The sequence below is a fragment of the Suncus etruscus genome, chromosome 10, assembly GCF_024139225.1.
Source record: "Suncus etruscus isolate mSunEtr1 chromosome 10, mSunEtr1.pri.cur, whole genome shotgun sequence".
Lineage (NCBI taxonomy): Eukaryota > Metazoa > Chordata > Mammalia > Eulipotyphla > Soricidae > Suncus > Suncus etruscus.
In genome coordinates this window covers 18357815-18373614 of record NC_064857.1, presented here as the reverse complement: position 1 = coordinate 18373614, position 15800 = coordinate 18357815, and the positions used below count along the sequence as shown (strand labels likewise).

The window sequence follows — 15800 nt, the reverse complement described above, 5'->3', positions numbered from 1 at the left end:
CAACAATAAATTAGAAGCAAATAATTTCTAAATATATTAATTTCTTAATGTGAAAATAAAGTAATTCAAGTGATTAGAGAATTACTGTAAGTACTGCCAGTTTAAGGGAAGTTTATACATTTTTATGAGCTTTTTCCAGTTACTTTTTTCATTTTCTGAAAGGTAAATATTACTTTTTGATAAAACTCTAAATCCTACAAGATTTTTAGCCTCCAAGATTATTTGAGGAAATCAAACATATATAATAAACATTACTATTTTACTATAGAAAGTTCATGTTTTGAAGCTAGGTATATACAAACATGTGTTTATATCATTGTGCATATATATATTTATATCTTTTACATATCTATGATTTGTGTGCTTTGTGCTGTTCTAGTTCATTTCTTATGAAAAACCACTAGAGAGTGATCAAGTATCATTCCCTTTCCTCTGAATCCTAATACTATATCATTTTTTTCTTTTGCACAAATGTTTATATTCCTGAACGTTTTTTTTCTTTTCTTTTTTTTTTTTCTTTGCTTTTTGGGCCATACCCAGTAACTCTCAGGGATTACTCCTGGCTATGCACTCAAATGCACTCAGAAATTACTCCTGGCTTGAGGAACTGTATGGGATGCCCGGGGATCGAACCATGGTCAGTCCTAGGTTACCGCTTGCAAGAAACGCCTAAAGCTTGCACCACTGCTCTGGCCCCTATATTCCTGAAGAATTTCTAAGTAAGAATATTTGAAGAAATCGAATGCAATATAAAATGATTACAAGAAATTTAAGTGTTTCTAAACCACTTTGTTCAATCTTAAAGCATTTGATAAAGTAATTTCAATCTTTTAAAAATCTGAATATGGGTCATATGTGAACCATAAATTGTTTACACTCTAATGAGGCTGGAAAGATAGTAAAGCAGATTAGGTACTTGTCTTCACTGCAGTTGACCTGGGTTGTATTGTAGGCACCATATATTGTCTCCCAGCACTGTCAAAAGTAAACTCTGAGCATAGCCAAATATGGCACAATAAAACAATAAAATAAAAACAAAATTTAAAAAAGCTATAATAAACATAAAGTCTATTTTTAGGGAAATAATCAATTTAATTTGTTGGCATAATCAAATCAAAATTTGTTTTAATGTATTTTTCCTGAGTGAACACTCAGGAACATTAATAAAAACATTAATAAAATTATCTATTAATAATACAAAATAGAATTATAATCTTTTTATTTAAAAATAGTTTAACTTTCATAAGCTTGGAAAAAAATGGAAAAAGTATAATCAGATTATATTTTGGAAACAATAAGCACCCACTAATTCTTATATTTACAAAAAGAATGTTTTTTAAATCAGTTTCAAAAGAAATAAAAATGATTTTAAAACAGCACTTCGCTGTCACTTCACACAATCTTTAAATGTATAAAGTGGGTAAATATAAGTAAGCAAGTCACTACCATCCTATTACTTTACAGACAAAATGTATTTTTACAGTCAAACTAAATTTTGAAAACAAACTACTATTTGCTAATTGTGTTCCCTTGAGAAAACTGGTTAACCTCTCCACACCACATTTATATAGTAAATAATTCCTATCTCTTCGGGCTTGCTGAGATGATTAACTCAATGCTATGCTGAAAAGAATGCCTAACACAAAATGCTCCCTCACTAAATATGTCATATTATCACAAGAGACGTTATGCCACTTGAGAAGTGGGTGGGGAAAACATCTTTTAAAAATGTTCATTTTGTTTTATTTTTTTATTTTAGTTGAGCGATGTGGTGCTACTGTGTTGAAAATTATGCTTTTGGTATACAAGATTACTGCATCTTGACCACTAGCAGAGAGCTAAGGACCTTTCACCACTGTCATTTTGTCAGTTCTATTTCCGTTCTCCTACCATTCCATCCTAGTTTTAAAATTCTTCCTTATACATTCCTCAAAATAACCCATTTTAAGGATTTCTGGATGTTTGATAGATTCAAATAACAATTTTAGAACCATAAAATATATTTTAAAACCATAAAATATATTTTAATGCCTAGAAATTCATACTAAGGACCTGGCAATATTCTGAATTTAATGAGGAACTGAAGAAACTAAAAATATTTTTAAAAATTATGATCTTTGACATGATAGGTAATAAGTCAAAGTCCTTGATGTTAGAGAAAATAAGGGAAAGGGAGAATTTCCTTTCTCCCAAACCATCAGTTTATGGTGGCATTTTTATAGCAACCACAGAAAATTACTACAGAGAAAATTTCTTTCAACTCCTTGGTTAGGGACAAAGAATACATAAATGATTATAGTTACAAAATGGAAAGAATTATGCGTCTTGTATAATTAAAAATTTTTATAGTTGATTAGACATGGTCTGCTTAACTATAATTTCAAGGACAATTGAGGTTTGCAAAGTGCTTCTAGGTGTTCAACATAATTTTGCTTTAATTTATTATGTTTTGGGACCACATTCTACATTTTTCAGAAATTACTCTCAGAGACTATTGACAGCACTGCTTAGGAGAAAAATGTGATGTCAAGAATCATACCTAGGCCACATCATACAAAAAGCGTGGTTAGCTTGTAGCTATTGTTCTAACATCCCCCAACAATATTTTTATGTTTCATTGTTGGTACTACTGAATGAGCAAAGCTGTGACTAGGATTCATAGATAAGGGAATGAATGCTTCACATTCATATTTCCATCACATTTTAAAAATGCACATTGCTCCCCAAGTACTAGCAGGAGTAACCCCTGAGCAGAGAACTAGGAGTAAGCGCTGAGAACAGTATTGTGGCCAATCCTCCATTTTGTTGCAATGCTCAGGAAGCTTAGTCCAATGATAAATACTCAAGTAACCAGACCTGAGGGGCAACTCGATGCTGCTGCATCCAAATGAAGCTGGAGACCACCAAGTCACATCCAGTGATGTCTGGGGAACCATGTGTTATTAGAGAAGTTATTCTATAATTTAGTTCCATTTTGAAAACTACTGCCTCTATTAAAGAACTGGGGGACTATAGTTCAGAGGGTTGAGCACATGCCTGACTATATTAAGACCACATGTTTATTTTCTTGCACTACATATCTCCCATACCAATTTCCAGTAACAAAGATATAACTTTCATGCTTCTGAGAATAATATAGTGTGACCACAAACAACGACTGATGAATTCTGCCTAAATAAAATAAGATAAGGGAAAAGAAAAGAGAAGAAAAAAGAAGAGGAGAAAAGAAAAAAGAAAAGAAAGAAAAAGATAAAAAGAAAGGAAAGAAAAGAAATAAGCTACGGAAATGAACTCATCATTGACCTAATATCATCTGGTTTCTAATTATTGGTATTCTAATTAAGTAAGCAAATAAAGAATTCACAAACTGGCAGTTTGGTTTGTTTCCACAACTTGAAGGGTCAGAGACACTAGATTTTTAAAGTTTTATTCTTATGGAAAAGAACATTTTTATCTAGTTGTAGGTGCTATTTTATGAGTCATGTAGTTCTGTTAGTCGGAGAAACTTGGAATGAAATATTTGTGTATCTGTAATCTGATATTACAAAACCATGCCCTTGGTGAAAAAAACTCACTCCTTAAGAATAGGCCAGACCATCATTATGTCATGCTCTCTGTCCAGAGTCAGCCACATGCAAAACAAATGCACTTCTGCTGTACTATCTCTCTGGCCCCAAAAATCCTTTTCTGTTTTTCTTTTCTTTCCTTTTTTTTTTGGGGGGGGAAGGGGGTCACATCCAGTGGCACTTAAGGGTTACTCCTGACTCTTAACTGAGAAATACCTTCTGGCAGGCATGGGTACCATATGGGATGCCGGGAATTGTACCCTGATCTGGATCATGCTCTCTTGAGGTTCAGTATACTTCCACAATATTCCACTGTTCATTACCGCTACTAGATTGTCTTCTTAAATTATATTTTAAAATCCTTTTTTATCTCTTGCAAATCATCAGGGATGTATATTAGTCATGATCCATAAAATACATTTTAATCTAAAAGCCGAACACTCATAAGCCTTTGCACTGGCCTCATTAATATTGCCCACATATTGCAAGTGCTCAGTAAATACTTGTAAAGAAAATTTTGGATTTCAGTACAATATCAGTGTCTCCTGAACTTGTCATTATTATTGTATAGCTTTGATCTTTATTTGCCCTGTAATCAATGTGTTACTCCAAATCTCTTTATACTACTAGACATCCTTTAAGAACAAATTTAAAAAAAAATTGAAAGGAGAGATTCATAATTCTGAAACACATGGATGCATTTATTGCTTATAATTACTCTGCCTTTTTTTTTTTACAAAACTTTTCATTTTATGGTAGATAGCTATGTATTCCTAGCAACTTTTATATCTTACTACCTTACAGACTTCTTACATATACATATAACCAGTTTTTATTTATTCTGCCCTAAAACACAATACAAAGTAATACCTAGTTGAACATTTAATATTTATTTTTGATAACTTTTCCTTGGCCCTTTATTGTAACTATTATGCTACCAATTTTTTACTTGTCATCTATTAATATTATTACTATACAGAATATATTTTCGAATAATCCCCTATGATCTTTTGTAGTATTCAAGTTATTGTAGAATTATTCTTCAATTGTACATAAATTAAGTTTCTATCCTTAATAATATATTATCAGGAAGTTCTTTTTCTTATAAATATGCATACTATGTATTGAAAATAGAGCTGAAGGTGACTGTTTTGTTGATAGTCTAATAGCTCTAAGAAACAACAGTGTACTTAGGCTTAAGTAACTTTATGTTTCCTAGAAACATCAAGCAATGACTATTAACAATAAATGATTATATGCACAACAGTCAATTTTTTTTTATCTTTGGAATACATTAAGTATGAATCACATAGAATGGTGTATTTTCAGTATAAAGCTAAGCGACATTTTTTGAAAGTTAAATTTTAAAACTAGATAGCTACACAAAATTTCACAGTGTATCTATACCAAACATAAGAACTTTGGTTTTAAACGTTATGTTTGCTTATTTGTTTTGGGGTGACACCTGGGCAAGCTCAGGGCTTACCCCTGTTTCTGATCAGCTCAGGGATCACTCTTAGTTAGCCCTGAAAACCATACAGGGTGCTCAAACTTGAACCTCACTCTTTCCCATATGCAAAGCAAGCGCACTGTACTATTAATTCCTCATGGCTTTTCAACTTTTATTTGCTTTTACTCGCTACTAGTATGGTTTCATAATTCAATAACTTTTCATTAAATTGTACCAACCAAAACTATAATATCTGATAATGGTCTTAAGAAACATAGCCATTACTTAAAACATTATAAATTCACCTTACTAATTTATAATAAAATTGTTTTTCTTTTTTTTTTTTTTTTTTTTTGGTTTTTTGGGCCACACCCGGCGGTGCTCAGGGATTACTCCTGGCTGTCTGCTCAGAAATAGCTCCTGGCAGGCACGGGGGACCATATGGGACACCGGGATTCGAACCAACCACCTTTGGTCCTGGATCGGCTGCTTGCAAGGCAAACACCGCTGTGCTATCTCTCCGGGCCCATAAAATTGTTTTTCATAACTCTTAATATAAATACTCTGATATCACCATTAACATTAGATAATATTCATTTGAAAAACATAGCATTTTTAATAAAGTCTTTTTGTAAAATATTTTATTTAAACACCTTGATAACAAACATAATTTTGGCTGGGTTTCAGTCATGCAAAGAACACCCCCCATCACCAGTGCAACATTCCCATCACCAATGTCACAAATATCCCTCCTCCCCACCTCATCTCCACCTGTACTCTAGACAGGCTTTCTATTTTCCTCATATATTCTCTTTGTTAGGATAGTTCTCAATGTAGTTATTTTTCTAACTAAACTCACCACTCTTTGCGGTGAGCTTCTTGTCGTGAACTGGAACTTCAGTCCTCCTCTCTTTTGTCTCTAAAAATTATTGTAAGAGTGTCTTTCATTTTTCTTAAAACCCATAGAGGAGTGACACCATTCTGCATATCTCTCTCTCTCTCTGACTTATTTCACTCAGCATAATAGATTCCATGTACATCCATGTACAGGAAAATCTCATGACTTTGTCTCTTCTGAAGCTGCATAATATTTCACTGTTTATATGTACCACAGTTTTTTTTAGCCATTCATCCGTTGAGGAGCATCTTGGTTGTTTCCAGGGTCTTGCTATGGTAAATAGTGCTGCAATGAATATAAGTGTAAGGAAGGGATTTTTGTATTGTATTTTTGTGTTCCTAGGGTATATTCCTAGGAGTAGTATAGCTGGATTGTATGGGAGCTCAATTTCCAGGTTTTGGAGAAATCTTCATATCGCTTTCCATAAAGGTTGGACTAAATGGCATTCCCACCAGCAGTGGATAAGAGTTCCTTTCTCTCCACATCTCCACCAACACTGCTTGTTCTTTGCACCTCAAAGGAAATAGTGCCCAGGATACAAGAGCCACCAACTGAATGGGAGAAACTATTCACCCAGTACCCATCAGACAAGGGGCTAATATCCAAAATATACAGGGCACTGACAGAATTTTACAAGAAAATAACATCTAATCCCATCAAAAAATGGGGAGAAGAAATGAACAATTTCTCAAAGAAATACAAATGGCCAAAAGGCACATGAAAAAATGCTCCACATCACTAATCATCAGGGAGATGCAAATCAAAACAACTATGAGGTACCACCTCACACCACAGAGATTGGCATACATCACAAAGAATGAGTAAAGTCTTTTTAATGTCTTGCCAAACTGCTATGCTTAATACACAAAGGTGCAGGAAAAACACTCTTGATATTTTTCTTCTTTTCCCTGTTCCTCTTCTAAAGATACTTGGCTTTCTGAAGACAATAGGAAACAATGGTTAGAATTGAAGCTCACATATTTGTGCTTTCAGTTACCCAATATATAATATCACACACACATACACTTTCATATCTAAATCATCTCTGTTTTCTTAAATTAGACTAAGCAATACTAATAGAAAACATTATAAAATATCTTCCTAATGTAGCTCTGAGGAGAACAAGAGTAAAAACTCAAATGAACAATTCATAAAGAATATATATAAATGGGGTTGGATAAATAATACAGTGGGTAGGAAGTTTGTCTCGCAATGAGGTTGACCCTAGTTTGATTAAAAGCAACCCCTAGGGTCCTCTGAACTTTGTAATGTTTGATCCCTGGTTACAGTCAGAAGTAATTCCTAAGCATTGATGGCTGAGGACCCTAAACAAAACAAAAAGAAAAAAAAAGAAAATTCACAAATGAATTAAATAGAATTAACAGAATTCTGTTTAGTGAAAGGCATCACTGACAGTTAGTAGGCATTTTAAAACCTAGAAAAAGATAAAAAATTAGCCAATGCTTGCAAAAGGTACAAGGATTTTTTATTTTTTCTTTTGTTTTTATTTTTTTTATTTTGGGGGCGGTCACACATGGTGACGCTCAGGGGTTACTCCTGGCTTTGCGTTCAGAAATTGTTTCTGCCTTGGCAGACCATATGGGATGCTGGGGGATAGAACTGCAATCCGTTCTAGTTCAAAAGCATGCAAAGCAAGTGCCGTACTGCTGTGCCACTGCTTGGCCTCCCTTTTATTTGAGATACAAGGATTTTACAATCCACTTAAAATATGATAATGCCAATATAAAATACCAAGAATACAGGAGGCAGAGAATGGAACTCTAGAAGTCAGTTAGAAGGCTCTCATCCTCTTTAACCAGGAATTAGAACATGGTAAAAGCTGCAGGAACCAGGAGAGCTACTACTATACAGAAGTGCTGTGAGTTCTACCTAGAGAATATATTAGCAGGCAAATTCCGAGAATTATGATTCACAGTAGTGAGGTTGAAGAGCTAGTACTGCAGATAAGAACTTGCCTTTTACCCAGCTGACCTAGGTTTGACTTCCAACACTATGCACCCCCAACACCTAGCCCCTCCACCTGTGATCCCTGAACAGAGTTAGGAATCAGCCATGGAGACTACCAAATGTGCCCCTTCCCTCAAAAAAGATAAAAAAACAACAACAACAAAAACAGTCATTGCAGTAGTAATGCCTACCCAAATATACTTTAAACATTTCTAAATGTTTAGTTTTATATTTGAGTTGTTAGTAAGGAAGGGAAGAAGTTTCTCTAGATCCTTATAGAGGACTTTAGATTTAAATCTAGCTACCATTTACTAGTATTTTAAGTACTGAGTTAAAAAAATATCTCACTAAGTTCCCAGGGAGGAAGCACGGTAGGTAAGGCACTTGCCTTGCACCCCATATGGTCCTTCAAGAACCACCAGGAGTTATTCCTGAGTGCAGATCCACGAGTCACCCAGGAACAATGCTGGGTGTAGCACCCAAACCAAAAATTAAAACACAAAACCCAAAACAAACAAAAGAAACCCATTAAGCAACTAAAATATTATGAGTTTAACTCTGAAAATAAAAATTATACTCTCAGCCTTTCAGTATTGTGTTTTGGGGGTTGAGAGTGTATAAAAGACACCTACTATATCCCTAACATATTGTAAGATTATTATACTATTATTATTGCCTTATCATATTTGGAGATTTTATAACCAAAGCATTATGCATCAGTCAAATTAATCTTCTGGCTCAACTTCAATTCAGGAACTTGGTTTGTAAAGTTGGTGCTTTTAATATTTTTCTAATATACTTTCCCTGTATTCCCCCCTACACACTTACCAATCACCCAATTGACATTTGCACTCCCCTATTCTAACTTTGGTTTTTGGATTGTTGTTGTTTTGGATTTTGAGTTACACCAGGTGACACTCAGGGATTACTTCTGGCTATGCCCTCCGAAATTGCTCCTTGCTTGGGGGACCATATGGGACACTGGGGATCAAACTGAGGTCCGTCCTGGGTCAGCCACATGCAAGGCAAAAGCCATACTGCCTGCACCACAACTCTGACCCCCTATTCTCACTTTGTTTTAGCCTCATCAAAGAAAGAGAACTTGTTCATACTCACCCAGGGTGGTTAAAGAGTAGGCCTGACTCTGATCTGACCAATTAATTTCAGTTTTCAAAGGACTTAGAAGAGTCAGATCAGATCATAGGAAGAAGGAATTCAACAGGCATGAGAAACTTTTCCTTTAAAAGAATCTTTTAAAGGGATGGGCCATATTTCTTTGAAATAATCCAGTAACAGATAATGTCTCATTCAGGAGCATACAATAATCTTTTTAAGGAATCGGGAAAAATTTGGTTTCTTAAAAGATAATGGGATCGTAAGATAACATACATTTAATAGTAGGGAAGGTTATGTGAAATGTCAAAACTTTGAATAAGTAAATAAAAATATCAATCTCTTTCCTAAGGAAATTATATTATTATCAAAATTTGTCAAGAGAGATGCTAACATTAATAACCTAGCTGCTCCATTCATTTAAAAATATTTCTAGAGGAAGCACAGATTTTTAACTAGTGCTTTTGCAGCACTTACCTGTTCATTCAGGTCTGTATACCAATATAAGCAAACTTCCTTGTGATCCTGCCCCTGTGCTGCCCCTGTAACTCTTGATCAAACATTCTTTAGAGTTGACCTTACAAGTCAGAAGAGCAGCTCAGGATTTCAGTTTAAAGAGGTCACAGTGCAAAGCCATGGTAGGCCAAGAGCAGATGAAAAAAAATAAAGAAGTGTTGGGTTTCACTTCTAACTTTTGGTCCCCATTTTTGCGTTGAGAAATTGCTTTCAATCACAGTTGCACAACCACTGATAGGCAGGAAGGCTTCTGTGTCTGAAACTCTATCTCAGGAAACTCTAACTCAGGAAAGCATGTCTGAACTCGATCTGATGCTAAAATCTGGGTAATACACTTTGATATAATAAATAAAATAATAATAATAAAGAATAAATCAGTGTGATCCAAGAGCTGAAAAAGGAGCGTGGGCAGCATGCAAACATAGAGAGGACCCTGTTACAGTTTGCATTGAAGACTTAGAATGGCAATGAGAAATCTGAGATCTACTCAAGTCTTCTAATTGAGGGGGGAATCAAATAGGAGGTGAGCAAGGCTGAAGTCAGCAAAGATGTAATACACTTCGATATAATAAATCATCAGCATCATAAATAATAATAAAATCTTGTGATATAGTTTGATATAATAAAGAAATAATAAATAATACAATTTGGATAATACACTTTGATACAATAAATAATAATAATAATAATAAATAATAAATCACTGTGATCCAAGAGCTGAAAGTGGAACAGGGGCAGCATGCAAACAAACATAGAGAGGACCCTGCTGCAGTTTGGTTCTTTGCTTTGAAGACTTAAGACTGGCAAGGAGGAATCTGAGAGCTACTCAAGTCTTCTAAAGGAGGGGGGAATCAAATAGGAGATGAGCAAGGCTGAAGTCAATCAGCAAAGCAGCCACAGGGTAGCTGAATGAGACCAGACAGATCTGTTCAGATTGATGGAGAGTTTATGGTACAGGACAGAGGGAGCTCAGACTCCAAGGCCACGTCCCAACTAAACCACGCCCCCAGAAGAAGCCACGCCCGCCAACAACGGGTCAGCCCCCAAACCACGCCCCTGTGGCCACGCCCACCAACAGCGGACCAATGGGAGCTCGGGATGTTAGCGGGTGGGCGGTGCGGCCGGGTTGCTAGCAGCAGAGCTGGGCGGCGGCGGGTGCTGCTGGAGTAGCCTAGGACGCTGAGTGCAGCCATGGAGGGCCTGGAGGAAGGTGAGAGGCAGCAGGGGGTGTGGGCCGGGCCTCTAGAAAAGACCTAGAGAAGTTGGGGAGATGCACCCCAGGATCCTGGTGCTGTGTCCTGATGAAAACTGGGTCCTCTGGGAGCCAGACAACACCCCCTATACTGTGCAGCTTAAAGGCCTGGGCTCAGGCTGCTGGGCCTCAGCTCTGCTGCTCCATTCCTCCAGCCCTGTCCTGGAGCCTGGTTCTGGCTGGAGCATTTGCTTTGCAAGTGCCCTAGCATTTTCTAATCTTGCCCCCCCCCACCCCCCTTTCTGAGTACCTTTCTTTTTAAAGTCATCCCTAATATCAAACCCAGGTCAGATACATTGCATTGCCTTGCAAAGTGTCTCTCTCCATTGAGTCTTTCTTTGCTGGGTCCCCTGGGTGTCTGGCCCAGCCACAATTTGCTGCTGACACTTATCTCGACCTTTCTCTCATTTTTTTCCCTCATTTCTGCTGCATGTTCTCTCTGAACAATGCCAAGAGCATCTCTCTAAGCAAGTGTCAACAGCCTGCTTGAGAAGCAGGACAATAGATTTAAATCTAAGGATTTAAAGATTTATTCCTTTGCTCCCCCCTTTTTTTTATAATCTTTTTTTTATTTGGGGCTGTAACCAGGACTCCAGGATTTGCTTTGTTCCCAATTCTTCCACTTTTTTCCCCCCTCTGTGCTCTTATCCATTTTCTCCTGTGCAAGACAGCATTCACTCCCAAACAACAAAGGAAAACGCCCAGAGAGCATTGGCAAGAACAGTTTGAAGAATCTATTTCAAATCATGTCTTAATTTTGTGATGAAGAATAAGCTTTCAGAATGGGAAGAGCCCATTGTTAAGATTTCGTTCTTTTTTCCTTCTAATTTAAGTACATTTGGGTGGATTTAAGAGTATGCAGAGGTATTGCATCCTATTGTAGTGTGGCATATCAGAGAGTAAAATATTTTAGATCATTCAGTGATGTGAAAAGTGGTAACTGCTAACTTCTGCCATCGATTTTATCTCACCAAAAAGCGGCTAAAATAGTAATTGGTATGAAGTTTTTATTTTAAAAGTTTATGCAGAGGTGAAGCTCCTATATTAAGAAATCACCCTGAGAATATTAGATAATCTGAAATTTTTATGATCTCTTATTGTGGCTGATGGAGATTTTCTTGTTGGCTTGCCTATTGTAAATACTATTGATTATTCCATGAAATAGGAATTGTAATGCTAGTACTTTTTTACTTTCAGAGTATTTTTTGTAAGTGTATATTTGAGATTTATTTAATTGAGTTGGATGTTTTTTTTTTTTTCCCTTCAGTTGTGTAACAACAATTTACTAGATGATAGGTTGGGAAGGCATCTTATGGGCCAGAGGGCATGCTTTCTTTCAGAAGGCCTGAGGGTTTGCTTTTCTTACACTTTGTTTGCCTTTTATTTGGGGGCCATATCTAGGAGTGCCCAGGGTTTATTTCTGTTTCTGCACTCTAGGATCTCTCCTGAGTTGAGGAGGTGACTATATGTGGGGCCAGGGATGGAACCTTCAACCTGGAACCATCCCTCTGTACTAGCAGACCAGGCTCCAAACCTAAGTTTGATCCCTGATATCACATGATTTCTCAGCACCTTTGGGTGTGGCCCCTAAACAAAATGAACAATTTTATTTGTGAAAAGTAAATTCTCTCTTATCTTTATTTTAATCTCAAGTGCTTTGATTCTAATATTTTCTAGACCTTACTGTGAATAACAAAGACAGTTTTTACATAATTGGATATTATACTTGAGGAATTCCAACAACTTATGTAGTGAAATTCTGAATTCCTAAGTCTGCATGGGCCCCAGGTCTCCTCAGTTAGAATGAGACCCAGCTAGTTGTAACAAATAGAAATGTGAATAAAGCAAATTCAGTTTATTTTTATATTTATTTATTTATTTATTTATTTATTATTTATTTACTTGGGGGATGGGGGCACACCTGGTGACACTCAGGGGTTACTCCTGGCTATGCACCTAGAAATTGCTCTTGGCCTGGGGTACCATATGGGATGCTGGGAGATAGAACCAGAGTCTGTCCTAGGTTAGCATATGCAAGGCAGACGCTCTACTGTTTGAGCCACTGCTCAGGCCCCAGCTTATTTTTAAAATAAATTTGAAACCTGTTGGTGGTTTTATAGCCTGAAAGATACCGTAAGTTGTGGAATTTTCAGGACCTTAGAATACAAAAAATTGCATAGGAACAGTTCTGTCCCTATTGAGATATGATGATGATGATGATAAAAACAAAATATTTGTAATCTTTTACTCAATATGTATAATTAGGGCAAATATTTTCATCTGTTTTTTATTTTGTATATACTAAAATAATGTCTGGCACGAACAATGTTATTGCTGTTAGAGAAAGTACTTTAACATTTATGATGGTTCCAGGGCCAGAGTGGTAGCGCAGAGGTAGGGCACTTAACTTGCACGCAGCTGACCTAGGATGGACCTGGGTTTGATCCCTGGTGTACCATATGGTCCCCCAAATCAGGAGTGATTTCTGAGCGCATAGCCAGGAGTGACTCCTGAGCGCCACTGGGTGTTGCCCAAAAACAAACAAAAAAATGTGTTCCTTGAGATGCATAAAAAAATAAGTCAAGGCCCTACTGTTTTTGAGCCTTTTTATCTCACACTCAGCAGTGTGCATATTTTCCTAAGATTTCATGCTTTTGAATTGTAATGAAAACTTAATATAAAACTTAATTGGCAGGTAAAAAATTACACACATTTGGATGTAATAGCTTAAGATGGGAATGCTTTATGGCTCAACTTGTGATCGATCTTATTAACATTCATTAATTCATTTATCTATATCATGATTTAATTGTCTAATAAATATTGTAACTGTCATATCCTTGAGTTTGCTTAGCATATATTACAGTGATTGAGGAAATATTGCGTTGTCAGGCATTACAATCATATTTTAGTTTCTCATTGAAACCAGCTACCAGACTAGTTTAAAACTAGAAAATAGAAATTTTTGGGGAGAAAAATTTCATTCAGGATAGTTTTAATCTTTTTTTATAATTTCTGAATTATTTGGATGTAGATTTGACATGAATTTTTGGTTTGGGGACTTTTTTTAAATTAGTGTGCTATCATTTTTATTAGGTACTAGGGTTCATAATACTGTTAATTATATTTTCTATGTTTACATTATTCCAACATCACCAAGAATACTCGCTTTTTTCTACCAGTGCCTCAAGTACCCCTCTCAGCCACCCCATTCCTGAAATAGCTTAGTGTTTTAGTTAAAATAATACACAGTTCTGATTATTTTGGCTATTTCCTGTTCCTATCCTATGTTTCTTTTTTTTATTGGTGTGTTTTGATTTTTTGGGCCACACCCAGCTGCATGCAGGAGTTACTTCTGGCTTTCTACCAGGAATTACTCCTGGTGGGCCTGGGCACTATATGGAATGCCAAGAGTTTAACCAGATCAGCTGTGAGCAAAGCAAACACCCTACCCACTGCACTATTGTTCTGGCTTTGACTGTCTATTTAATCTGTAAACTGGAGAGATGATAAATTAACTCTAAACCAATTTATCCTTCTATTGCATTGTCAGTCTTCTTTTTTTTATACCATCGTGATAAATAGCTATTATTAATAATTGTGACAGTAATCAGATTGCTCATTCATTTCTTTGACAGCAGAAATGATTAGATCTTACTGCTGCCTGCTAAAATTGAATTAAAAAAAATCTTATTTCTTTTCCACCGTTGTAGCCCTTGTTTTAGTTGAAGGTAGCTATTTGCCCCATAAATGTTTCTTTTTTCAGTTTTGTTTTTCTTATTCTAAATATATCCTGTTTATTCAAATTTTTTTCCTCTTTCCTACTTTATCAAGCGTTCCCTTTTTTGGATACTGAACTGGATAAAAGGCATTTGATAGCAACTGAGGTGGGGAACCCCGTGTTTGAATCCTTGCCATTTCTTTATGATTTATTTACTTAATCTACCCTCAGCTATAAAAGTGGAGCTGTTAAATACTAATATATTTCAACTGCATTAGCTACTAACTGGTGTTAACATTCATAAGCTTCTGTTTAGTTAAATGCTTTATTTTATCTAGGCAACATCCTTAGAACCTGTGAAATGGTTTTATAAAATCACAGGAAATAGGGAAGGATCTTAGGCATAATTTATTGTAAGTAAAAGATAGTATGTTTAGAAGAATCTAAACTAGTGGCAGTCTCACTAGATAACAATGGCAGATAACTTCAGCTCTACTGAAGAAGGGGTAGATTGGAAAGACACATGTAATGAGAATTTGAGCCAAGACAATAGAAGGAATTGAAAAGGAAGACGTACGTATATTTATGATGAAAAGATCTGTTATGACTTTTGGATGTGAGAGGAAAAAAAGAATCTATGATAACTGCAGCTTTGCTGCTTGGATAGAGTTAATATTAGTATCTTTATCTAAGAGGAAGACCAAGTTTGGAAGATGAGGTAATGAGTTTGGCTCTAGAAATGTTTGTACAGTACTTGGGTGTGGTATCTGTGGCAAAGTCTAACAGACACTTGAAAGTATCTATCTGGAATTTTTAAGTAGTCATCAGCATATAAGTGATAGTGAATGAATGCATTTGCCCAGGAAAGCTTTATTTAGCAAAATGAGGCAAGAGGCTTGGGAGGAACAGATGTATTAGATTTGAACAGGAAAGGAAATGGGGTGGTGTGTGTGTCTATAATGACATTTAAAGTTGTCAAGGAGAAAAGTATTTATCAAGTGAAGGTTATGTGCTGAAGATTGGGCACTTAGCCTTCCTTTAGTACTAACCTGGTCAAACCTGCTTAATTTGGGAGATCAAAACACCATTGAAGCCAGAGAAAAAGAAGGAGTTATACAGTGTATAGTTGCAATACATAAGTTGTAATACTATGTTACCTTAATTAAAAAAATTAAATAGGAAAATAAACTCTTGGATGGAATTGACTAGCACAGCTTCCTTGCTGTCAACAGGTCCAGTCATGTAAAATTCAGGAAAGAAAATGGACTAGGAGTTAGTAGTTTCATGGTGATCACTTGCTTCTGTTTCTTAAGGTC

At 36.0% G+C, this 15800-nt stretch overlaps 1 protein-coding gene across 1 annotated transcript in view; it reads left to right on the top strand.

The window, feature by feature from the left end:
* The first annotated feature begins 10633 nt into the window (after nucleotides 1-10633).
* Nucleotides 10634-15800, top strand: part of ZC2HC1A (zinc finger C2HC-type containing 1A) — a 41564-nt gene continuing 36397 nt past the window's right edge. The window contains exon 1 of the mRNA XM_049782020.1: nucleotides 10634-10721. Coding sequence (XP_049637977.1) covers nucleotides 10703-10721 — 19 coding nt within the window. The 5' untranslated portion in view covers nucleotides 10634-10702. The remainder of the gene's footprint in view (nucleotides 10722-15800) is intronic.